The sequence below is a fragment of the Apteryx rowi genome, unplaced genomic scaffold (assembly GCF_003343035.1).
Source record: "Apteryx rowi isolate R43461 unplaced genomic scaffold, aptRow1 scaffold_60, whole genome shotgun sequence".
Lineage (NCBI taxonomy): Eukaryota > Metazoa > Chordata > Aves > Apterygiformes > Apterygidae > Apteryx > Apteryx rowi.
Window position 1 is genome coordinate 614,882 of NW_020450872.1, and position 26,640 is coordinate 641,521.

The 26,640-nt window shown below is 41.7% G+C and overlaps 1 protein-coding gene across 1 annotated transcript; it reads right to left on the minus strand.

Annotated features, from left to right (window-relative positions):
• Positions 1-766: 766 nt before the first annotated feature.
• MAEL (maelstrom spermatogenic transposon silencer) lies at positions 767-14,787 on the minus strand. The gene is made up of 12 exons (XM_026083421.1): positions 14,641-14,787; positions 13,824-13,910; positions 11,773-11,875; positions 9,878-10,033; positions 9,310-9,351; positions 8,293-8,420; positions 7,058-7,112; positions 6,294-6,435; positions 4,977-5,039; positions 3,972-4,104; positions 3,496-3,574; positions 767-2,684 (listed from the first exon to the last, which is right to left on the minus strand). The coding sequence occupies exons 1-12, from the start codon at positions 14,785-14,787 to the stop codon at positions 2,569-2,571; spliced, it is 1,251 nt and encodes a 416-aa protein (XP_025939206.1). The 3' UTR covers positions 767-2,568.
• Between the last annotated feature and the right edge of the window lie 11,853 nt (positions 14,788-26,640).

A 26,640-nucleotide genomic window follows, 5' to 3' on the forward strand; every position in this document is an offset into this window, starting at 1 on the left:
ATTGAGTCAGGTCTGACTGAATCAGTTAAACGCCTTGTTTACAAAAACCTCTTCTGTAGATAGTTCAATTTGTATCATAGCTRTACATCCATAAGCAGAGAGTATTAAATTACCCTTATTTTTACCATGTGGAAAGTACATGCTTAAAGCTCCCAGGCTGCAACACTCAAACTCTGCTCAAGAACTAATTTTCAACTACCTGATTTATTTCCCTTCAAGAATTTTATTATGCAAGTGGAGAGAATTCACATGGATCTGTTACTTTGTTCTTATTTTGACCTACAGTCTGTGCCTTACAAGTAGTACTTCGTGCACTTAAAGCGTGCTTAGGCTGCAAGGAACATCTTTCCTTCATTTTTACTTTTCCTTTAAAGGAGAGAAGCATTACTGTACCATGTTTACTAAACACTTTCCTTTTCAAGAAATTAAAGTTGAAGTTTCAAACTGCACAACAGCAAGGAAAGTAAAGGTCCAAAATGAGATCAGTTCCTATCATCCTCCAACAGCTAGTAGGGTTCCACTTAACGTATGTAGTATAATAGTATTAAATGGGCTACATCTAGTTAGTGTACACACTACTGGTTAGTGTTCTCATTAGATACATTTCAGTTTTCATTACAATAACACCTCAGGATGTTGGCTATTACAGTAAGATGGTTATTGCTCTACTTGCAGCCTACCTGCAGCATGTAGCTAGATCTTATAAAACATGCATACTATTTTAAGGTACAGGTGACGAGGTATAGATACACCATGGAACCTTAACTCAATTTCTCCATTTTTGGTCACACTTTTTATCTCAATCTTGAAGTTATACAATGACTTAAGCATAGTAACAAATATTCTTAGGTTTGTGTACTTACTCTGACACCAAATACATATTTTAGGGATAATGTATTTTCTTCTACATAAGAACTGAAACATGAAACATTTATTACAACACTGACTTCTGAAAATAAGTCAATGATTACAGTTCTGTACATTCTGAAATGTTGTCAGTTAAGAAACTTAAAACTAGAGCAACCCTCTTCCACTTGTAGAGAAGTCTTTACCACTCCTAAGTGACTCTAATCCTGTTAAAATGTTTCCATATGCTTCATTTGAGACTTTAGTCTCAGAAGTTTATACTCTCTTATCTAGTGAAGCCTACCAGGTAGAACAATGGCCTCAATGGAACAAAATACAGAATCATGCAAGAAAATTCAATCAAATAAGCAAACTGTTACATATGAGGCATCAAAATGATTCAGTGACCCTGCTGAACTGGAAGAAGAACCTCATAACAGCCTTACAGCAACTGAAACAGATTTCCAACCAAATCGGCAACTGGCCTTTTTTAATATGTTGGTCAGTGTGCTCAAGTTTATTCACACATATGCTGACCTTCTATTTTGATTTTTTTTATTATTCAAAATAACGAACTACCTTATTTGTAGTTTTACTTCTTACAAGGAAGAAAATCAACTTCATCTCACAGTTAGTTGCTATGGAAATAGTATCTCACAACTGGACTTCAGTTGGAATAAAATGTAGGAACAGCTTGGAAAATAAGCTCTTATTTCCTAGAACCATATACCTAAAGATACAGCATTTAAGGAGGAGGCTCAGATAACAAAACTTTTTGGAAAGCTAGTCTTAAGACTTTTATTTCCATAAGATGAAAAAGCTAACTTTCCAGTAACATGTCAGACAGTCTCCCAGTTTCTATGTTCCCTCAAATAATTATGACTGGTATCTGCCCCAGTCCTAATAAACTTGTGGAAAGTATACCTGCAGACTACTATACCCATTTGGTTTTGAAATTCCTTTAAAAACAAACAAAAACATCTTCAGACTCTCAAGAGTTTAAGTTTGAGGGACATAATTTAAATGCAGAAATGATGCAAAGGAAAAAAAAAAAAACAATATCCATATTGTGCTTGTTCCTGATACATAGTCTATGTCTCCAAAAGAACATTAACAGATGGATAAAACTGCCACCACATTTTTCCAAGACATTTCATAGAATGTCCGCTTTTTTGCCTTGAATGARTACTCAAATTCTTAATGGGTAGAAGAGACAGATTATTGGCAATTCTTTGAGACTACCAGGTTTCTAATTCCCCTAGTGCAGCCTTTCAAAGCTCCACTGCTCCCTCCCACTGATTTTTTGGAGAGGGACTGTTATGCACTGAAATTCTACTGTCCACATACAGAAGAAGGGATGGAGATTATTAAAGACCGCTTCTTTAGTGGCACACGTCTTTAAACAATTCTTCCAATCCAATGGTATTGACTATTTGATCTTACGTTTCTGCTCCAAACACTAAGAAACAGAACTAAGATGGTATTTACTTTTAAAGAGAGGACGCAATTGCCAGGTCCCTTCAAAATAAGTCTTCTTGTAGACAGAAACCAAGATTTTCTTCTTATTTAAGTCCAGTCAATAGTTTTATCATTCTAACAAGGACTTGAGCTGTTAAGGGTTGCACATAAGATGAAAAAATGCAGTCTGGAGAAACTGCTGGTTATCCTAAAGAGACAAGAAAAAAACAGAACATACATCTGTCCTGGATGTAGAGTGGACTTTCAATTACTGAAGGAGTCAGTTAGATGAGGTGCACTTTTCAGCAATCGAGTAATTCCTCTTCCTCGCATGGTACTCGTTCCATAAGGAGGAGTCTTCACACCACAGGGAGAACCACCTATTAAATTAAATACATTTGGCATATCAAATCAGCCTTTAAAGTCTGCATAAATTAATGGAATTGTCTTTCATATGTTTTGAAGCTGAATATATTCAGTAGACTCTAATACAAAAAGTCAGAGGCAGGAGTTTTGTCATCCATAAACACCAAGTCCATTTAAGATCTCATGACTTATAGTTGCAACAGTTTCAGATATAAGATGACATGTATTTTAATGCAGGAAAATAAGCTGCAAATTCAGAATTCTTCCAGTTATTTGTCTAGCAAACTTATTTCTCTTCTTCTCAGAAGATTAGCTATGAATTTCCCAGATGAATTGAGGTTGTGTGCCCTCTATTAAAAACATTTTAGCTCCAAAAGGAAGACTTTAAATGAGCAGTTTATAAACTGAATTGTAACAGAATACTTGCAACAAGTACCAACTGAGTGTGCACATATAATGACTGAACAGCAAATAAACTGTTTTAAAGAAGACGCTGCCTCAAAGTGCATATAAACATATGAAAAAGACTTCTCCATGTAACAGAAAAATAGGGGGGCAGAAATCAGATAACAACATTTGTAAGAAAAACTAAGTTCGGAGAGACTTTTTTTGACCATAAGGATAGTTCTATATGTTTAAGTCTTTGGATATTCAATTAAATTTGTAACTGTATACAGGAATAAGCTCAGCTCACACAGAGCTGTTCAAGCTTTCTGGCAGTAACAGAGGACACCTGAGCTCAGAAATCTGAAAAAGTAGCAGTACAGTCATGGGATAAAGTTTAAATACTCTCTTTCCCTTTCCAAATGTGAAAGTCTGACTCACAAGCAGAAGGGACAAATCCTTGATCTTGACTTGGAGAAATGAAGTGGCTGTCACATCCAGAACTCTTAGCCTTCATTTTCTGTATGAAGAAATAAACACTCAAAATAACAGCTGCGTCTTCTAAAGCACAGTAGGCACCACAACTACTCATGATAGCTATGAGTTAAGGTCAAAGATCACCACATTTAATATTGACTGACTTCTTGTAAACGCATTAGACTTGAATTAGTCCTCACTGATTATTTCAGAGGCAGCACTAGAGCAGGACTCTACGGTCACAGAAGAGTGAAATCACGACCTGAAGCAAATTTAAAAGAAATAATGCAGGTAGTGATTATTTTTATCAGTCTACCTAGCACACCTCAAAAAATAACATCCAAAGAGAAAATGGCTAACTTGAAATTGGCAAGTTTGCTCTGTTCAGAATGCTTGGGTTAGCTAGAAATAATACAGTATACTGATTTAAAGAATCTGACCTGGAAACGTCCAGCATCCAGTACTACTATCTTGGCATTTGTGCTGTCATGGGAATCACAGTCTTCAAGAGGTAGGTGAGCTGCTGTCAGTGAGACTCCGTACACACTAGCTAAAGATTTACTGATACAATAACTTGATCAAAGCAGGGTGGGGGGGGAGAAGCAAGAAAGAAGTTTTGTTAAGAGGACTGTACTTTATGGCTCATGTACAGAGGCAGAGTATTTTTAGTTCTTCAACTGGCAAAAACAAGGAATCACAGACTGAGATGCTTAGAGAAGATGACAGAGGGCAGAAGGACATTATCCTAACAACTAGACAGTTTCACAGCATCATTCCAAAAGCAGCAGTCTACTCTGCAACTACATATGAAGTTAAAACAATTGCTTCCCCACACTATGAAATGCAACCACTTAAAGGTGTGGAAAGCAACAGCAAGGCATAGAAGAACATAGCAGAATTTTTTGAATGAAAGACTGTTCATTATTATTTCTCTCAAATAGTGTTGCTATGACTGACTGAAATCTTAAATGGCATTTCCCCATTTCCAAACTACTTACTTTCCCTTCCCTCCCATCCAAAAGATTACAGAAAGTATGAATCTACACTGTATGTAAAACAGTATAAAAATTTCCAAAGTAGAGATGGACTGGAATATACTGAGATTTGCCACCAAATACAGGTATACTAAACCTCTGAACAAAACAGTGAAATTCTTGCATAAATAACATTTCTCTCAACACTCCAGGGTTGAGTGGAGGTAGTGAAAGGATGACTACAAACCAAGATGGACATTACATTACATTAGCTGCTGCTGCTTACAGCGTGCCGTTAAGCCAAACAAACAAAAATTAAAGCTACAAATAGAAAACAAAGCCCTGGAGGTAGAAGGAATAAATAAAACTCAGGATTTAGAGCTACGCAGCTCAAAGAAGTCAGAGAAGCCAGAGCCAAAAATGCAAAAAAATAAGTCATCATACTGGTGATAGCTCCTTTGCAATACTCACGCAATTTTCTTACAGGATGCCAAAGCACAGAAAAGTATATCATTCTCTTCATGCCACTTGCACCTACATGGAATGAAGTTCAGGTTTGTTATAGAAACATCTGCATCTTTAATCAGCATGAACAGCTGGCCTAGTAAGAAAGACTAGGAGCAAGCATTAAAGATTTCTTGTCTCTGTGACCATATAGTATGTTTTTAAAATTTCACAGAGAAACAGTGTACAAATAACTCAAATCTAGGTGACTCAGATAGAGGTAAGAGCTCTACTTAAGAAACATTCTGCTGCAGTGGCCAGAAAGGGGAGAAAAGAGAATCCTATGTGAGAAATGGAATTTACAGATAACAATTTCAAGTCTCACACTAACGTAAAGTAGCTCCTCCTACTATAAGCATCACCATTCTCCTCTGCAAATTTGTGTTTTAAAGTACATTTTCCCATTCTTGTTAAGGTCTCCCTCTAGTGTGAAGATATTCATGAAAATGGAAAACTGCCTGATTATACAAGGAAAAAGTAACACTGACTATCCCAAGTGGTCTCAAAATCCACAGTGTAAGTAGACTTTCAAGAACAATCGTTTTCTTAAAAAGATTCAAACTTTAAGATGAAATTTTTGGTTCTTACTTAAAACAACAGCAGAGGAAAAGTTAAAATGTTTTTAAGTTAACTGCATCAACACTAAGTACTTCCCTGCAACACCACAGGCAATATATACAGCAACACTGTACAAACAAATAAGGAACTGTAAGTGGAAAAAAGCTTTACCATGTAAGGCACATAGGGAAAAAAAACACAAAAAACGCTAGAAAGTAAACAAAGTACCGAAGGTACATGAAGATTGATGCAAGAAGGGTGAAAAAAAAAAAAAGAAAAAAAAAAGAAAGGTAAGGTCTAGTTTATTTCTTATGCTTGAGAATTTGATTGCTACCACTGGCAAACATACCTAGTCCCTCATCACAGCAGCAGCATGAGGCATTTGATGTACAGTAACAGCCAGCTTCACATCCAAATTACATTTCTGAGARAGTCAATCTCCTTACTTCTAATTATTTCCAGTTAAATACCATCCTGTAATTTATTCCCTTTTTTTCTCCTTTAAATTAGGCCCTAGACTCAGCATTAAAAGCCATCTATCTTCATATTCCTTTTGGGGAAAGATAGTATTCTGCATTTCCAGTTGTACTCATGCTGTGATAGGAAGTATTTCTGTTTAGAAGGTTTGCTGAGGAATCCTGTCTAACAGAGAACAAGCTGTATGTATGTAGTGCACAAAGAGATGTCAGGCTAATACACATTTCCACAAAGAAGAACCCAACATACCTGGTATTACTGGAGTAATCCCACAGGAAGACATCTAATTCTTTACACACCCAAGTCTTGGATGGCTCCTTTTGATATTTCTTCCAGTACAGTTCTACTATCAGGTCTTCTACATTAAGAAGCTCCAGATGGCTCTCAATGCCTACAGTTCAGAGGAAGTCAAGGCCAGGAGAAGAACTAAAAAGTCAGCTGAATAGAACGTTTGCCTATTTCTCAGCTACTCCGTAGTCACTGCCCAGCCTCTTACCAGAGCCTCAAAGCTCTTGTAAACCTCAATAACTTGTTCTATCAGTAATACTAAAAACACTCGGCTTCCTAACAGTGCGTGTCCAATAGTCCCATAATTTTCTCCACTGCAGTAATTTTGCATCCTACCTATGGGCTTTCTTTCCTCAGAAGCCTTTAGTTTTCCCATCTGTTACCATAAACCTACCTTCACAGTAATCTCACTGCCTCCAATGCACCTTTAACTGGCTGAGCAAGAAACAGTGTATGCTGTTTAAACTATGGATGCACTCACTAGCTGGTTAGCTGACTGAYCATGTAGCTGTGTACTGTCACTGATTTTTTTTTTTTTGGGGGGGGGAGGAGTGAGGGGAGGAGAAAGAGAGACACACACAAAGCAGTTTTAGCTACCAGTACCAGCTTTTATGAAACTTGCATAAATCTTTGAGACACAAAATCCTTCTGACAAATACAGCTATCTGAAATTTCATAAGCTTTTTTCTTCAGAAAACAAATGCCAAAAATCATCGATTTCTCACCTGATATGCTAGCCATTCGTCTGAGGCACCAGTTGATTCGGTATCTGTCATCGCACTAGAGAAAAAGAAAGTTTCGGTCACATTCAAGAAGTTTATACGTACTCTGACATCTGCAAGACCTCTTACTGATTATGTCTGAAAAAGTCACCTCCAAATCTAAACTTAATGTTTCTGTATACTCAATCCCATTCTTCCTAGAAATTACCTTGAAGAGGAATCAAATTCCATGGCACTATTCCAACCAACCTCCAGGAAACATTCTGAACTAGATGTCTGGGAACAGGTTAAAGGTTAACCCATATTACCGATGTCTCCACTAAATGCTAGAGGATATTTTTTCCATGCACATTTCTTCATAGCCCTGTATTTATGTGTGGAGCTCAAGATTTCACACCCCTTCCCTCTATGGATTAACATTAGCTTGAATGGAATCAAAACATAACATAGTTCTCAAAAATCTTTAACTCCTCTGAATCCTAGTATCTTATTTTGCTCATTGGCAACTCAGTGAAACTTGAGCAAAAATAAGATGTACAGTATTCTCACGGGGAAAAAGTCAAAGCCTGTTTTCCACAAAAAGGTAAAAAGACCTCTTAGAAAAGTAGGATTGCTCGAATATTATTCAGCACAATCAATTTAAGTACAATCTTAAAAGCCTTTAACCTAAGTCAAAACAATGTCAAAGACCAGGTGATATGTTACAGAATCACAGAATAGTTGGAGTTGGAAGGCACTTCTGGAGATCATCTGGTCCAAACCCCATGCTCAAGCAGGGTCAGCTAGAGCAGGTTGCCCAGGATCTTGTCCAGTCAGGTTTTGAGCATCTCCAAGGATGGAGACTCCACAACATGATGTTGATTGTGTTTATTAACAGACTAAAGCCAGAGGTGAAAGAAAGCAGAAAATTGAGTCTCTGCTATATAAAAACATTAGTTTCCTTTCCTAGTTGAAGAAAAAAAAGGAAGTTTTTTTTTTTTTTTTTTTTAATTCAGACTCCCTGTCACTTTTGGTTACTGAAAGAAGTCCGAATTGCTAATGAGAGATTAAATTCCCCAACTTTTTAAACAGGGCCACTCCTTCCTGCAATGAAACTATGAAAAACGAAAATTTTGAATAGGATGTCTATTTTCCACTCGTTTACACATAAGTTTTTACAGTGGTGTCTCCTTAGTTATCCCATGGAAGTGAAATTTGAGGTTTTGATTTAGAGCCCCTTACTTTGACCTTGATCATACCCTGCAGTAAAAACGAGGCCAAACACCTCCAGCTGGCTGGACAAAGGCAAGAAGTTCACGTAAGACAACTGGGTAACGAGCACGTGACAGCTCAAATCCAGATATAGGGATCTTATGAGTGTTATCACCTAACGAAGATAGAAGGGGGAAAAAAAAAAAGTTACAAGAAGTCCTGTTTCCTTAAAAGATACAATTCCACCTCCTTTATATCTTCCCATATACACATACGTGCACACACACAAAGTTCCCCTCTTGTTCTCTATAGGCAATATCTGTGACTAAGTTATCAAAACCTTGCTTCCATGCGCAAAAGGCTAGTGGGTCTGGGCTGTGAGCAGACACATACATACCCTCCTTTTAAAAGGCCATTATCTAAATATTTGGCAGAGGAAAACAGGGGCCAAGTCAGTTCCTCCTGTACACAAGGACAGGAAGTCTACTAATAGGAACGAATTGGACTCTATAAATACTACTTAAGAGTCACAATGGCAAAAAGGCAGGCCATGCCAGACACAACAGTGGTATAAATACTTTAACTTTGTTGTTATCTGTACTGCTGCAAAAGATTCAAACTTTTAAATACAAACTAGTGTCTTTGAGTTATTCTATTAYGTATTAGAACCTTCATGCTGAAGATATACATACAAAGACTTGCCATCAACGCAAGGGCGCCCTGTTCAGATGGGCTTGAAAACATCTAAAGCCATATAAAGTTGTCTCATTTAAGAAGAAAATACTGCAGTTACTTGCAAAGTAAAATAGGAAGGCAGAATACAAACAACTCTGTCATCGACAAAAAATTTTGGGCGAAGTCCTCTGACATTTGTAGCTTTAAGAAACATTCAAAGAGACTGTGTGACGAGCTGCTGTCACTCCTTTCTCTTCAAAACTTGAGATGAAGTTTCCAGAAGGAGAAACTAGAGGGACTTGCAAAACATTTGGATACAGATGAGTTAAGCTCAGTCTAAGAAACTGTACACCCTTGCATCCTATTCTTTTTCCCCCATTGATACTCACTTGCAGCCTGGCAGTGGTACCGAAAACCACGTGGTGGTACTTCTGCAGAAGAGCAAGGGAAAAAAAAACAAAAGAAAAAAAACATCACCCAACACATAATGACTGATCCTTAACTCTGAACACTACACACCATAGTTTGATGTACTGAAAGGAGCAGATTTATCTATCCTTATGACCTTGCACAAGTGCCACGACTCTTTGAGAAAGTTATTTTCAGTTATATTTGAATTTGCATAAACAAAGCATATTGTATAATTTTTGTGTTTACATCCAATCAAGACAAGTGCACATTAGATGTTCATGTTTCATATTTGATGGCAAAGTCCTTCTTTCTGGATTTATTCTACCCTCATACAGTTCTGACACTTCAGCACATTTCTTCAAAAACAAACAGAAAAAAMCACTACTCAAATGTTTTAAGTAGAAGCCCAACCACTTATAGTCAAAGAAACAAAATTGTCTTACTACCAGAAGTCTGAACTGGGCAGCAGTAAGTGACAGTACAAAGTCTCCCTCTCACCCCAGAGCAAGTTGAACTATTTCTTTTCTTCCCTTCCTTGGGGCTCACCAGGATCTATGAAGCGATGGAAGTCAGCCATTATGCCTTCCTTTAGGGAGTACTTGACACAGCCAATCTCACACGGAAGGAAGCGCTGCTCACAGTGAGACAGCAGCTCGCCATGGCTGTAAATGTTCAAGAAGTAGATGATGTCTGCAAYCACAGCTGAAAGAAGAAGCTTTTTTCAGAAGAGCCACTAGAGGTTACAGCAAGCTACGCTGCCTCATCCTATCCAGTGAAAGCTTCAGTGCGCTTGACCATGTAAGTTAGTGAAGTAGAGCAATGACCAAGTAAAGTGCACAGATAAAGACATGTGAGAGGTCAAGGCAGCCAGTACTTGTGCAAGGGTTGGCCACATTGGCAATCCCAATACCAAGGTCCCTTCCACTTAACTAAGTCCAGATGATATTGTGTGCAGATACTAAGACAAAAAAAAATAAAAACAAAAAAACCCACTAAAACCCATAAGAGGCCTGAAAGCCATCAAGAGCTACTGTTCCTTTTTATAATAGTATTCTCTGCCCTTTAGGAAAATGAGGCTAGAAAAGACATCAGTAACTACAAAGCGGCCTCACAAGCTCAATTCAGTAATTTACAGAAGTAAAATGAGCTGGTAATCTTATGCTGTAAGAGGAGATGAGAAGTCATCTAGTAATTTAAGGGATCACTTCACCTCCACTAAATGGGCTCCCAAAGAGGAAAGCAAGAATACCCAAGGCAAACCCAAGGCATTAAGAAATAACTTTTACATTTATTAAAAATCCAAACTATGAAAAATACTGACTTTAAAATACATCTAATGCTTCTATTCACAAATGTCACATAATGTTCTCACTGAAGTTTAAAGTAATTATTTAATCCTTACCCTTAAGTTCTGCCCCTCATCAGAAAAATCTTGGTCTAGTATATATGTAGAGATGCATATCTATTTCTACACAGAAATGATGCTGAAGGCCAGATTTTATGTCATCCATTACTAGTTGTCCTAAGTTTGAATTCTAGTGCTCTCTTATGTGAATCTTGAAATCTCTACAGGCTGCAGGGCCATAAGAGAGACACCCCTCCTACATGCGTTCAAACCACTTTTCTTATAAAAATGGGTATAGTCATGGGGAACCATACAGGAACTTTGCTGAGAAATATGAAGAAGCAGCATCATAAAATGCATCTCAGTTCCACCATACCATCAGCCCTCTTGCTCAGTTGAAAGATCAGTTGCATCAGCCTAAGCCATTATGATCGATCTGACCAAATTTGCATCATGACAGGGGGAGCATGGATTCTGGCATGGAGGAAGCTAACTGTTACACTATTTATGGAGCTACTCCTTCCTGTCTCTCCCTAATTACGACAACATGAAAACAGTTCAAGAGGCTTGTTAGGCCAAAGGCTTGAACTGAGACTTAACTAAATGCACAGCACAGATATAGCTTATATTAACTGGCTGCTTGACTTAGCTTGTAAGCACTACCATTTATCATTTTTCAGAATAAAATGTCGTTCACTGGGGAAACAATTACAGATGTGTTCATTACTCAATTCTAGTCAAAACATCCATTTGAAGGGAGAGTACAGATAGGAAAGGATTAGTTTTCAAGAGTCCTTTCAATAAGCAAGCTAGGCAGTATGTTATAAAAGCACTGACCAAGCAAATATTCCCCTCTCATTCTCCAAAGAGGTCATGTCATTGAGTAGTGTAGCTGTTAGACAAAACAAAGTTTGACATCTAACAACTCCTCACTCTTTAAACTTGGTACAAGCATTCTTTAATCCAGAACTTGGATTAGGCCTTGTAAACCACAGAAGTAAGAGTAGAAGAGCAGCCTTTGTACAGATGCCATTGAGGATATCTATAAAGGTCAAGATTTTATCTACCAGGATCAACTGCTTTAAGGTTACTGTACCCTGGTCATTCTTCCAAGATATAGCACAGGCATCTGGAAGAGAAGTACTTCTGGGTGTCTTTGTGGTCGGACAAGCAGGAACTGGATGAGCCAGATTACACATCTGGAAAAGATGAGAAAGTTAAAAATCAAAATAGTCTACTAACTCCCAATAAAGCCCTTCACTTCCTTAAGAGAATTATATGACATCTACTACTAGTTATGGTTATGTGGAACGAGTCTGCACTTTATAAACAAGTGCCTGTGTACCTGCAGACTGGGAATGTAAGTTTTCTCTTCTAACAAAAAGAAACAGATATCCTACTATCTAGGTCAACTCAGGGCAACTGGGAAGAACTACAGCTAAATTTCTGAARAGTAATGAAAATATAAAAAAGTCATGATTGTGTTAGGTTCAACCACTTGTCACATGCTAAGAACTTTTCAAACTGGAATTTCAAAATGTTTACATAAACTTGATGAAAAAGATTGGCACATGCATTATTTGTCTTTGACTAGGAATGGCATTAATGAAAGCTGATAGACTCAAGAAAGACATCAAATTGCTCTGGTGCAGAGCAGGTAAAAGGGGCTCATACACCCATTAAGCAAAACATTGCAAACCCATGTATGAACAATAAGCTTTGAAGAGGACAGGATGACTTGGGCCATTTGCCTAGAAACCTGGTAGACTTACAGAATTCAATCATTCAAGATCTATACTGTCAATAGCCTCCTAGATGTGCTAACGCTGGATGACCTCCTTTGCTAGTCAAAGTCTGATGATAGTTACTTTTAACTATTTACTGTAAAACTAGGAATTAATCCCATGCAAGTAAGCAAGTAAACAATTTGGCAGTTTATAGCTAGCATCCAATAATATGGGATGAAAAACTATGAAAAAAGAAGTGCAGTATTATCCATTTACTGAATCAGGCTCTTTGTTTTGACACAAAAATTTTTACACTGCCAACCAAGACCAAAATAAAATAAGCTTTCTGACACCTTACATAATGCAAACTCCAAAGCAAACTACGTTTCAGGGCAATGCTGGCAGAGGGGGATAAAAAAAAGTTTTCATAACAGTAAATAATAGAAGGGATCTGTTTAGCATTATTTCTGACCTCAGCCACATTCACTTTAATATATCTACTTTCTTCCACATTGTGGAGAGAATAGTAACGTTATGGTGGAGGGCAAAATCCCACAATCAAACCAGTCTAAAAATAATGGCAGGTTATAATTTGTTTGGTTGGGTTTTTTTCGTAGGTTGCAACATTTCAGTGACYTGTTACAGGATATATCCATTCAAGAATGCCAAATCAGCTGCTTACAAGGCATGGTTTCAGGGAGTCAGACAAGAACAACTTTCAACTGAGGACATCCACAAAGCAAAAGTAACATGAAACTGTGACTGGAAGTCTCATCAATTTACAGGATTATAAGTAAAAATCAGTAGAAGCGAGTCATTGCAAAATACTGTTAAACTTAAAACTAAGCTGCYGAAATAAAAGAACTATATTTTACTTGGTAAAACAGAGTCCAAAAGAACAAGGTGCACTGGTTTAAAATAGTGTATAATATTCTCATCTTCAATCAAACTGGAACAATTTTCTGTTTAAATTTGGTAACTACATGGAGAGCTAAAGCAGCAGCCATAATTTTCAGAGTTCAATACCAAAACAACAGTTTAATATTTTCAATATTACAGATCAGCTTTATCTCAAAGACTATAGTAAATAAGACCTGGCAAAAAAGCCAAAAATGTAACAGAGTATGTAAAGAAACATTTCTTCTCAATTTAAGTTTAGTTGCAAAACAAATTAGAACATATAAACTGTAAGTTTACACTGTTTGAAAAGGCTTAACAGTTCTGCACTACCAACAAAGAATATTTAAGTGAGGACAGTGCATCTGGACTATTCAGAAGTAAAAAAAGCAGAAATTAACTAGCCTTCTCAGGCTAGAAGACAGGGTGCTCCTCTATAGCATAATTTCTGACCAAATTCAAATACCACTTATTTCCTGCCTTATTTAGCTACTCTGAAAGTTGTTCCTTTCTGAGCATTTACCTCTCTCACTGGCTTCTGAAGAAATTTATTTTCTTTCCACTTACGAGCCATCTCTGTGTATTTCATCTTTTCTTCCTCAGTCAGCAACTTGAAGGAAAGTGAATTGTTAGTTTCAGTTTTTACTATTTCCTTCTAGTACAACAAATATATTCCACAAATCAACAAATTCTACGCAAAAAATTAATTGTACATTTTCACAGGAAGTTATCAATGCTTGGCAAGAAGTGCCACTAGCTGATACATCACATCAAGCATTTTTGGTAGCTTTCTCTCCAACAAAGCTCTAAGCTTTGACTCAAAAGATCTAGGAAGTGTGTGCATTTGAAACACCTTCAAACCAGGGCAAGCTGGGACTGCCACACCACAGATGAAGGTGGTCTTCTGAAACTACTCTTGCCGGTCAGGGATGCTACTACCCTGGCTATTCATTTCCTGCAAGCCAGATGTTGCCACCACCGTGGCTGAGGAGCAGCAGCCTGTGGGGTCACTTCTGAACAGCTAGAGTCAGCTGAGGTAGCTCAGGTCACCAATTTGAACACTTAAGGCATCACTAAACACCGGATAGTTGAGCAGTAAGTTGATTTACTCTTCAAGAAGCACCATTTCGACACCCGGCCCCTCACTGAGCTCGTACAGCGATACCAAACGGACCCGCTGACGGCCACAAACCCCGTGGCGCAAACGCGCGCCGCAGCGTCTCTCCCCGCTCCCCGCGTTAGACCGCAGCCGCCCGGCGGTCCGCAACGGCTCCTRGCGGCCGTTGGGGCCCGCCTCGCGCGCGCTCCCCAACGGCTCCGGGGGGCGGGGGCGCCCTCACCGCCCACTCCTCCGAGCAGTAGGGGATGGCGTCGACCACGCGCGTCAGCGGCAGGCCGCGCCGCTGCAGCTCGGGCAGCCGGTCGCGCACGAAGAAGTAATAGGCGCTGCGCGAGCCGCCGCCACGATGCGCCGCCGCCGCCGCCATAGCGCCCGCGCCCGCCACTGCGCCCGTCACCGCCGCCGCCTCGCCTCGTTTCGCCTTGCTTCGCCGCCTCCCGCCAGGGCGGCGCGGGCGTGCGCGGCGCATCTGGCGGGGGCGGGGTGCCGCCGCGGGGCATGCTGGGGCTTGTAGTCCGCCTCGCCGACGAGGGGGGCGCAGCCATGCCGTGAGGGGTCCAGGGGTGGGGTGGGCTTTCACCCGGGAAACATTTTATGCCCTTTGGAGGCTCCAGGATCAGAAACGGTAAATACCCAGAAGTAAGCGTGATACTGAGACGTCTTACACTAATCCCCCGCTCTTGTATTTAACTACCTGTAAAGTTATTTTGGAGAGGGAGCGGGGCAGTGTGCGTAAATACAAGCGCCCTTTCCTGAGTGCTGGCCCCTCTGTTTCGCCCCCAACGGCACGATCTCCTACGCGTGGCTGGACTAGTTCAGCCTTCACAAAGACATTACACAGTTCAGTTCAGAGTTCAGGCCGCGATGTGGTATCGCGTTCCCCTTCCAAATGTCAGGTTCAATAGGTCTTCTGGCATCTGTGAAGCCGGAAATGCGATATAAACACAGGCCCGTGTTCCTAAAGCGTGCGGTCCTCGACTGGACGTGACGTGAGGCTCCCCTATAAAAGCCTGGGCTTTCTCCTGCAACGCAGGAGAGGGGCAATTTGAGTGAGAGAGATGCTCATTGCCATAGCAGGGGATACTGCATAGGCACAGAGGTCCATATAACTTCTGGGTGCTGTGGCCCTGAGCTGACAGGATCCATTGCCAGCCCCCTGCGCTGCCCGCCCTGCCCGCGCGGGCCCTGCCCCGGAGACCTGGCAGCTGTGTCTGTGTTTCAGATATGGGCTTTCAGCCCATCTCTTCATGTCTTTTTCTGTTTAAACATATGAGCATATCTAAAAGCAAAAATTAATGTAGTAACTCTCTGTAAGGATTTCACCAAATTTAGTATATAATCACTATTCAGAGTGGGAGGATATACAGGAGCATGACCCTTTTATTTTGAAAAATGAGAATATTGCCACTTGGGGGGTCAAGGGGGAAGGATACGTTTTGAATGTCTACGAGAATTTGGTGCAACCTATTGCTCCCATTGCGTTCCAGTGTGCACCTCTGAGCAACGGGGGAGCAGTAGCTGCTGTCTTTTAGCAAGACATGGTATCACCCATCATAGCTTATCAGAGGTATTCTGTTTCTGTAAAAATCAGGAACTTGTGCCATAACTTTCCACAGGGATCTGAGCTCACTCGGAGCTGGTGCTCCGTGGCATAACAGGATCATGGTGATATGCCTACTCTGACACATTTAGCCACGCTTGGAGCTGGGGTTTTAAGTGAAAATATGGGGTGACACAATGGCAGATAAAGGGAGGAGAGGATACAGGGCCTAAGAGATACAGGAGGGAGTGGTATGCTGTGGGAGAGGTGAAGACAGGCTTCAAATAAGAGGCTTGGATTTGGTTTTGAGATGTGGTAGAAGAGTGGAGAAGATAAGAGAGCATGCATATGCATGGAAAAGCAAACTCACTTATTAAAAATAATTTGGGAGTTCATGTTTTACAAAATTGAGACTGCTGTCCAGACTCAGTTCTCTGCTTTCTTCTACCTCATTAACATAATTGACACTTCCTTCACTGAAAATTTTTATGCCACAAGCCACAGTTCTGTTAAGATAAAGACTGGAAATAATCTCATTTGCATCATTTTGATGGGCAGCATGATTTGCTTCACCCCTTAAGCTCTCTGTTGATCTCTCTCAAAAACAAAATGCTCTTCACTGGCCACAGTAAAAAAGGAAATCACCACAACTGTCTTTAAAACAAAATTTAATCAGTTTAGAGGAGGGATTGTGTAATCTGGTTGCCTGCAGTAGAAGACACTATATTTGACCTGAGCCAGGGTTACCAAAGTGACAGAGGCTAAGTGACTAAATTTTGGTCAGATTTTACTTGTCCCAGGCACGTGATGTCTCCCACATTCCTCACGGTTCCCCTTGTCTTTTGGAGATCATCTTCAATATGTGGTTGCAGTTCCCACAGAGCCTGTGTAGTGCAGCAGAACAAGAGCTCTCGCACCACTTCCCGCTCTGCCAACTCCGGCAAAGTTACCCAGAGAATCTCAATAAAATGAATGCTGTAGCCCTGACTTATGAGATTCTTTCCAATCTTCTGTCCCAGAGTCCTCTTGAATTTACTGGAATTGTAGACGTGTGGATGAACAACAATGATTAAGGCTTTCTTACATTTCCGAATCACTGGAAAACTCTGCCTCTTCCTCTCAGTCTAACCATTTTCTTCATCTTCTGATTGGGTAACTAAGTCTGTTTAACCTCCCAAAGGAGGTAGCTATTGTGTAGGTTTAAATCTCTGGCTCAGGTAATTAAGTTTGTCAGCACTGGAACCACTGGCAGGCAAAGTCAGATCAAATTGCCCTTGCATTTCACTGGTGGCTGGTTTCTCTGAGGGTTAATAAATACTGGTGCAATTTAGAGTCTTGTGGAGGCTATTCTGTGTTGCTCAAATCTGATGAAACAGCTTTTCTTATGCTGTTTGTGGATCACATTGATTTTGCTATTAAACTTACAGAGGGAGTCAATCGCATTGTTTAAAAATGCTTCAAAATCATGATGTAAACTCAATGAAAACTGGTGAGCATTTTTAAAGTCAGTTCCACTGTTGTGGAAAGTTACGTATATTCCAGCCTAGTTCCTGACACAGTAATGCTAAATCTCTGAAGCAAGACTGCAAAAAATAACAAGTGTTTTAAATACAGGCTTACAAATAGAGTAGTTTTTCAGCCAAAACCACAAAATTATTATTGTTGTATTATTTTAAATGTTGTTGCTAGGAATGCATCTGTGCACATTCATTTTACTTTCTTTCACACCATGTTCATTTCTCTTGTGTACAGCTTTGCGACCCACCCTTTACCCACCCTTTAACAGCCCCTCCTTCTAAAGAAATTCAGATAATGTGTGCTTCAACTATTTAAAAAAAGACAAGGCTCCAGCAATAGCTCTCCTAGGGCTAGAGGTGTGGTTGGAAAATACAATTCATAAGCAGCTGAGAGAGTAAAGATGTTCTCACAGGGGGAAAAAAAAAGCAGGCAACAGATCATCTTCAGAGCAACATATCATCAGTACACTTCCCCGGTGCCCTGGGCTGCTCTCTGAAGGAATTCATGTTTTAACTGTTCTCTTGTCTGCTGTTTAACTTAGCTGGCCAAGGACTTCTCTAAACCATTTATGTTGATTTGTCAATAACCTTTGCAGCACTGGGGCCACTCCAGGGGCCTGAATAAAAGCTAGTGTTGTGCCAGTATTTATATATTACTTTTTTAATTCACTTAATCCAGTTACATGAGTTGGGATCTGCCAACACCTAACTCTTAGGTGCCTGGCCCTGGAAACCCAGCTCCAGATTTGGAGGCCTGTTTTCTCATCAAAGCATGGAGTTTGTTAGGTATCTGTCTCAAAATAGGGTCCAGGTACAGTGAGAGGGAGAAACTGTCTGGAACCTCTCCATGAGACTAAAGCATTTTCATTCATGGAGTACTCATGGCCAGAATCTTCTTTCCAAGCTATGTCTTACAGTTGTTCCTCAGAAAGAATGAGCAAAGTTATTCTAAAAAAACATGGCAGTGACTACATCTACTGCCACCCACTTAGCTGGTGGTCTAGGGCTAGAGCACTTTCCCGGAAAGTGGCATATTTGGTGTTTATGTCCTCCTCAGCCTCAGGAGGGCTTAAACTGTTTCCCTGGAGACTGCTGTAAAATGGGAGCTTTGGCTTTCCATTCCGGTAATTATTAGGTCGTATATATTGTATAAGCATTTCTGGAATCGGAACCTGCAGGCCTCCCCCTTCCCAGGTGGACCATTTAACCAGTAAACTGTAGCAGTCAGCTTTCTCATGTTCTCACTCTTTCTGACCTAATGAACCTTGTGTTTCTTTCTGAACAGCGTCACAACTACAACAGGAATGAAGGGTGCCGGTCGCCTCAGCTGTGTGATAAAGGATGTGGCTTTGAATGCCTAGGAGTCAGGAGACTATGTAATAAAAGGTAAGCCATACCCCCTCCCCATCCCTTTGCCTGCCTTTGCAGGGCCTCACTGAGTGTGTTAGATCTATTCTGAAGGCACTGGATCAGGCCTGACAGGTGATACAGGCACCTTTCTTCCAGGTTTCTGGAGGGCCTCAACTGAGAGCTGCTGTATTTCTGTCTGCTCTTCAGAAATGTTAGTGTTTGTGCTGGGAATTGCTGTGGAGCAGGTCGTGTGGCGTAGGCTGCACRGGACTTGCTGGGCAAGTGCTATAACCCTACTGACCAGCACATCCTGGAAGTGTTGAACTTGTTACAAGGTACATGGCAACCAGCTGCCTATGTGTGGTTCATCCCCTCTATGTCCATAAATGCCAAATATCTTTAATGCAGTGGCTCTGGTGAAACCATCCCATTGTTCGCGTATCCTGGACAATTATTAGAAATCCTTAGAATCTCATAAGACTAAGTTTTCAGGTGGAAAACAGTGACTTGGCTGGGACAAACCAGATTTACGTAAGCCTTAGCTTGAGGGCTCATTAGGCCTCTATCTGCTGCAGCCAGGACAGTCTGGGCATGCAGAGAGGCAAAATTGTAAGTGCATGGTGAACTTTGAGGTTAAATGTGTGCTTTTAGCCTCAAGCAGCTACTAAATGAGGGGTTTTTAGATTGCAGTTCTACAGTTAGGTACCTAAAACTTCCCAAAGTCTTGTTTTGGATCTGGCCCTAAATGGGATGACCTGGGTAATTACGGAGCTGTCAAACTGACAAAGATCCCTTCCAGGCAAAAGAATAGAATCACTGATACAGGAGTTGCTTCAATAATGAATTAAAGGAAGGTAATGTAATTAATGCCAATCAGCATGGGTTGGCAGAAGATAGATTGTCACATTAGCTTGTAATTGCATCAAAAAAGATATTAAGTGTGGTTACTAAAGGTAATGCACTTAATGCAATACATACAGACACATCCAAGGCATATGACTTGACCACACAACACTAAATCAAGAAACCAGAATGATACAGAGACAGTCTGGTCGCCAGCAGATGGGTTAAATAAACAGCTCAGGATGTCTCAAAATGTTATTTTAAATGAGGAATAGTGAGATCATTTTCAGCAAGGTCCCTCTTAGGTCAGTTCTTGGCTGCATACCACTGTTGGGTCCCAAGAGGGCTGTCTTAGACAACCCACTCTGGGACAGCCAATGTTCGGAATACCCTTGGGCTAAATTAAGGTGACATGACACCAAACGATAAATTGAAGAGTTTTATTTATGGCAGAAGCTGTTTAAACCTTGAACCTTATAAAGGGCTGAACGGCCCGTGACATACAAGAAAGAGAGAAAGAGAGAGAGAGAAAGAGAGAGAGGGAAAGAAAGAGAAAAAAAGAAAGAAAGAAAAAGAAAGAAAGAAAGAAAGAGGTAAAGGAAAGATCAGGATCACCACCCTGGGTTCCAGCAACATGTCTGGTTCCTTCGGATGGTGGGTGCGCACATGGCTTCTCTGAGTTGCACTATTTATAGACTAGTCCCCACCTCCAGTCCCGCTTTGTATGCTAATGACTTCACATGTGCAGTCTGTTGTTCTCGAACCTTCTCAAACAGGGGTTGGGGGGGGGGGGTTCCCAGTGAGAGCTAGTCCCTGCCTCCCTGTCAGGGTCACAGATGCAATGCTGTCTCAGACTTGTTTTGAGACAGTTACCCAAAATAAGGAAGTTGGCCCCAGAAAAGTGCTATCCTGCCTTTGCAAGATCCTCTTTTTTAGCCCCACCTTATCTTGTTAGGATTGTGACATTCTTTTCTTCTTCTGCCGAGTGTTTGAGACATTAACCTTTAGCTTCACAGTCTCTTACAACCACTAAATGTTTATTGGTACCTTTGAAGGAAACCTACAGTCATCACAGATACTCGCAAATGATACAAAAATTGAGGGAGTAGTTAATATGGAGGGTGACAGAGCGCGTATATCCACCAAATAAGTGATCCACATGCGATGCTATGTCAAAAGGACTAACAGCATGATCCCCGGAAGGATAAATGAAGGAATATCAAGTAGAAGTGGGGATGCCATAGTACTTCTGTATTTCGTGCTTTTAGCAGCTGACTGGAATGCTGTCTCCAGATCTGTCGCTAGCTCAAGAATAGAGSAAAATAACTAAGTCTGTTGAACTTCCAAAGAGAATGTTAAAGGGTGCTTTGATGATAGTCTGTCATTTCCTCCATACAGAAATCACTTAAGAAGGTCCTTCCATCTAGAGTGGCAGAACCAGAAGTTGAAGCTAGATGAAATCAGAGGCAGAGTGAGGTCCCTTGAAATCTAAAGTATTCAGTGATTCTGTTTCCTAAAAAATATGCTGTGGTTCAAACAGGATGTGGTGTGGCAAAGTGATGTGGCCTGTTTTATTAAGAAGGCTGGATTAGAATCACAGAATCGCACAGAATCGCTGAGGTTGGAAGGGACCTCTGGAGATCATCTAGTCCAACTCCCCTGCTCAAGCAGGATCACCTAGAGCAYATTGCACAGGATTGCATCCAGGYGKGTTTTGAATATCTCCAGAGAAGGAGACTCCACMACCTCTCTGGGCAACCTGTTCCAGTGCTCTGTCACCCTCACAGTGAAAAAGTTTTTCCTCATGTTCAGATGGAAGCATCTGTGTTTCAGTTTGTGCCCGTTGCCTCGTGTCCTGTTGCTGGGCACCACTGAAAAGAGTCTGGTCCCATCCTCTCAACACCCTCCCTTCAGATACTTGTACACGTTGATAAGATCTCCTCTCAGCCTTCTCTTCTCCAGGCTAAACAGGCCCAGCTCTCTCAGCCTTTCCTCATAAGAGAGATGTTCCAGTCCCCTAATCATCTTTGTAGCCCTTCGCTGGACTTGCTCCAGTAGTGCCACATCCCTCTTGTACTGGGGAGCCCAGAACTGGACGCAGTACTCCAGATGGGGCCTCACCAGGGCTGAGTAGAGGGGGAGAATCACCTCCCTCGACCTGCTGGCAACACTCTTCCTGATGCACCCCAGGATACCATTGGCCTTCTTGGCCCCAAGGGCACATTGCTSCCTCATGCTTAACTTGGTGTCCACCAGCACTCCCAGGTCCTTCTCCGCAGAGCTGCTTTCCAGCAGGTCAACCCCCAACCTGTACTGGTGCAGGGGGTTATTCCTCCCCAGGTGCAGGACCCTGCACTTGCCTTTGTTGAACTTCATGAGGTTCCTCTCTGCCCACCTCTCCAGCCTGTCCAGGTCTCTCTGAATGGCAGCACAGCCCTCTGGCGTATCAGCCACTTCTCCCAGTTTTGTATCGTCAGCAAACTTGCTGAGGGTGCGCTCTGTCCCTTCATCCAGGTCATTGATGAAGAAGTTGAACAAGACTGGACCCAGGACTGACCCCTGGGGGACACCGCTAGCTACAGGCCTCCAACTAGACTCTGTGCCACTGATCACAACYCTCTGAGCTCTGCCATTCAGCCAGTTCTCAATCCACCTCACTGTCCACTCATCCAGCCCACACTTCCTGAGCTTGTCTATGAGGATGTTATGGGAGACAGTGTCAAAAGCCTTGCTGAAGTCWAGGTAGACAACATCCACTGCTCTCCCCTCATCTACCCAGCCAGTCATTCCATCATAGAAGGCTATCAGATTAGTTAAGCATGATTTCCCCTTGGTGAAGCCATGCTGACTACTCCTGATCACCTTCTTGTCCTCCACATGCTTGGAGATGGCCTCCAGGATGAGCTGCTCCATCACCTTTCCAGGGATGGAGGTGAGGCTGACTGGCCTGTAGTTCCCTGGGTCCTCCTTCTTGCCCTTTTTGAAGACTGGGGTGACACTGGCTTTCTTCCAGTCCTCAGGCACCTCTCCTGTTCTCCATGACCTTTCAAAGATGATGCAGAGTGGCCTGGCAATAACATCCGCCAGCTCCCTCAGCACTCGTGGGTGCATCCCATAGGGGCCCATGGATTTGTGGGTGTCAAGTTTGCTTAAATGATCTCTAACCCACTCCTCCTCCACCAAGGGAAAGTCTTCCTTCCTCCAGACTTTCTCTCTTGCCTCCAGGATCTGGGGTTCCTGAGGGCTGGCCTGAGCAGTAAAGACTGAAGCAAAGAAGGCATTCAGTAGACAATCACAAAAGCCCAGTTTGTGAATTCCGTCTCTCCGAAGGTGTTTGTGCTGCCCACAGCTCCTCTGTAGCGTGCAATCGTAGATGATTTAACAACTCTTTATTTCCTTGGTTATCTGTGGATAAGCAAGCAGAGTTTCTATCTTATATCCATGTTCTGTAGGTTTTTTGAGTATAGTGACATGCAAAAGGTTATGAGCTGGGTACACTTATAGTTGTGTATCTGTATAAAAACTTCAAAAAATAATACTGCTGATATGCACTTATGCTACTTTATGTGAAAATTTCAGATTCCCTCTTAAAGTGTAGCAAAGGTACGCTATGATTTTTTGGCATCCAGAAAGAATCAAAAGAAACATGGGAAATTTTACAGAAAAGTGAATACTGTAGAAAGATGCTGTTCTCTCACTCTTTTTTTTTTTTTGTCTAATGCTGAATTTATATTACAAAACTCATGATTCTTTGGAACGAGCAAGTCAAGTTTCTCCTTTAAATATTCTAAACATTTGTTGATAAAAAAGGCATGGTTAAGAACAAAAGCAGCTTATATATCCATATCACCCACTCCTGACATTGATATGAAATGAAAGCTCTATATTCTTCTGCTATCAAATGTAGCTAGGCAGCCCAGAGACAACAATATATACGGAAAGAGTATGTATACTTCAGGAATGTTTTGTGAAGCCCATCGATGATTAATAAGAGATTCCAGTATAACAGGGACAAGGAAAAGTTTTAGTTCGTAGCTATTATGAAGAGGCTCACTAAACGCTATGATCTGATGGTGTATCATTTAATACCTTCTATGACATGCTGGTGTCTGTACTAAATCAAGAGAGCAGTGTCTAATGGCTGAATCTAGAAACAGAAAGCTGTTGAAATCACTGTTTCTATGGWAATTTCTGCAGGGGAAATCCAGGGGGCTGAATGAATGTGTGAAAGTGCTCTTGAARAGAAGGACTTTCATGCAACATGTCAGGTTTTCAGGGATGTTGTTGAGATGGGTCATTTGGAGTGAGGTGCTGGTGTAAATGATTCCAGATGCTAGCAGCATATTAAAAATCTGACTCTGCTTATCAACAGAGAAAATGACCATGAAAGACTGGTACTAGAAGATCAGAGGAAGGAGGGAGGGAGGAATGAAGTAGTTGGCAAGAAGAGAAAGAGCCATCAGTTGCTACAGCATGAGTAGAAAGTGAGCTTGTGTGTTGCCATATTGTTCAACTGATTTCTTTTCATGATCCAATTGCTTAAAGGAGAACTGCTCCAGAGAGAGTTGCGCTATCACTAGTATTGGACAGAGAATATCATAGCATGGTATTCTTCCAGTTCAGTCTGGAGCCAAATTATGCAGGACAGGCACAGGGAATTTGGTCATCCAGTATCAGTGCTGGCACAGGGATGGAGGGAAATGGAGGCTGAACTCTTAGGGCGTGCTGTTTTTTAGGAACAGAGCATCCCTGCTGGGTTGTGGTTTGAAGTGCTCTGGCTGACTGCTTAGGAATTTAGCTACTGATGGAAGGTGAAGTGGGCCTAACTGCAGTCATGCAGCTTTCCACCTCCAAGAACTGGCTAAAATGAAAGACAACATCCTAACGTTAACTATTAAGCCAGCTCAAATGTTGCTAGACTCTCAGATCAAAGGTCTACAGAGGTCTGGGACACTGTTCAAGGCTCAGCCATCCATCATGCGTACATACATAAATACAAACAGCAGCTTACATCAAGTGCAAAAGAACAGTATTGTCCATTTATGAGTGTATGAAAATTTCAAAGCAAGTATAAATCCACAGTTACATGCAAAACAAAGGTGCTTCCTTGTATTGAAAATCTTTCCTTCCTTTGTTATGAGCCAAAAGTTTAGCAAAACTTGTGTATGCCAAACTTACTTGCAAAAGCTGGAGGATATTAAAAAAAAAAAGGCAAGGAGAAACTAACAATAGTGACGCATAAGGAACTGGACTACCCCCAATGTTTAAAATGTGAGATAATATCAACATCAACTTTGTCTCAGGAAACTCTGGATCAGGCTCCTGTCCAATTAAGTTAAAGAAAGGCAAGGCACCAGGATTTCACCCCAGATTTTGAGGGTTTTAGGGAAAATGGTTAAGGGAGGGGGAGAAAGAACAGCTCTGTGTTCACCTCTTAGGAGCCCTAATTCAGCCCATACAAACCTTCATGGATCATATCCTGTAGATACCTATCCACTGTGCAGCAGACTCTCAGCCGATGTGATGTACCATGGCTCCATTGGAGTTTTCTGGAACGACATGTTTCCTGAAGCTGAAGTTATGGCCCTAATGGCAGTTTCTACTTTGCCTTTCATCTGCCTGTAGGCACAAAGGCGATAGGATGCTGAATGGCTGTGTGCTGAAGGAGAACAGCACTGCGCGCTGTTGCATGAATGCATATGTGTGCATTATTTAGCATAGCAGGGTCCTAATCCTTAAACCTAATCCTGGTTTTTAGCTAGTGTGGCAAAACAATTAAGCTAATAATGTGTCAGGCCAGAGGAACATCAGGAGACGATTTGCAGTGGGTGTGTATTTTTTTAAAGCAGTGTTGAATAAAAATAAACTTCTTCGTGAAATGTATTTTTAAATAACATTGAATAGCGCCGAGTAAAACACTGAAAAACCGCCTGGCTGCCTAAGGATTGTCTCCTTGCTTAATTCCACTTTAACTATCTTAAGAGAGACTACAGCTGTGTAAAAACAACAAAAATGTTTCAACACATCTTTTATCAGAGCAAACATGCTGTTTTGCTTTTTCACTCAGAAATTATTGATCTGTTTTTAAAAAAGCTTATCTGGCCTGTAGAGGAGTTCAATCTGGAAGGCAGAATTATAAGGAATCTACAGGCAATTGGAAGATGCCTGCCAGAATGCAAAGGGCTTTTACAGCTTGACTGCAGGCATCAGCGTGCACCCTGCCTTTTGCAGACGGACACACCTAGCACTTGCCCCCTTTGGGGGCCCCGTTTTGTGTTAGCAAATCGGAATTGTTTATGTTCTTTGGCAGATTCCAGATGAGAAGTCGAAGGCTACTCCCTTCTCCCGGGTGGATCATGGACATGGGCAGCGTCCAAACTTCGGTCACACGCACAAACCCAGCCCCTGAGAGCAGCATGTCTGAGGATGAACAGCACAAAAAGGCGAAGCGGCACTGGGTGCTGCCAGCGGTGAGTGCCGTGCTGGAGAGTGCTTCTCACCAAAGCAGGCCGCTAGTTACTCCGCTCGGAGCCTGCGAGTGGTTGAGTTTCTGCGCGCTTGGGCCACCTTCTTTTGCTCCCTCAGAAAGTTGAGGAGCTCTAAGTGCAGGAGCTACGTGCGTGGGGCCTTTGGGGCCAGGGCTTCGTTTCAGAGCAACATTCATCTCGTCGTAATGATCTCCCGCAGCAGTGTTTCTAGTTGGCTGCCTCTCCCCCCACACAGACTTTCACCCCCTTCCAGCATCCCGCCGGCACGAAAACCCAACGCCCCGCAGCTCGCATGTCAGTCGGCAACAGCCAGAACAACACCTCTCCCTCCTCACCCCAAATTCCTCCTCCTCATCTAAAATTGCAGCAATCCGCGCAGTCCCCGGCGTGACTCGCCGCGGGAACAGTCCGCCCGCATTTCCCAGCGCGCCCGGCGGGGCGGCGGCGGGAGCCGCATCGGGGTGGGGGGGCGTTTCTAACCG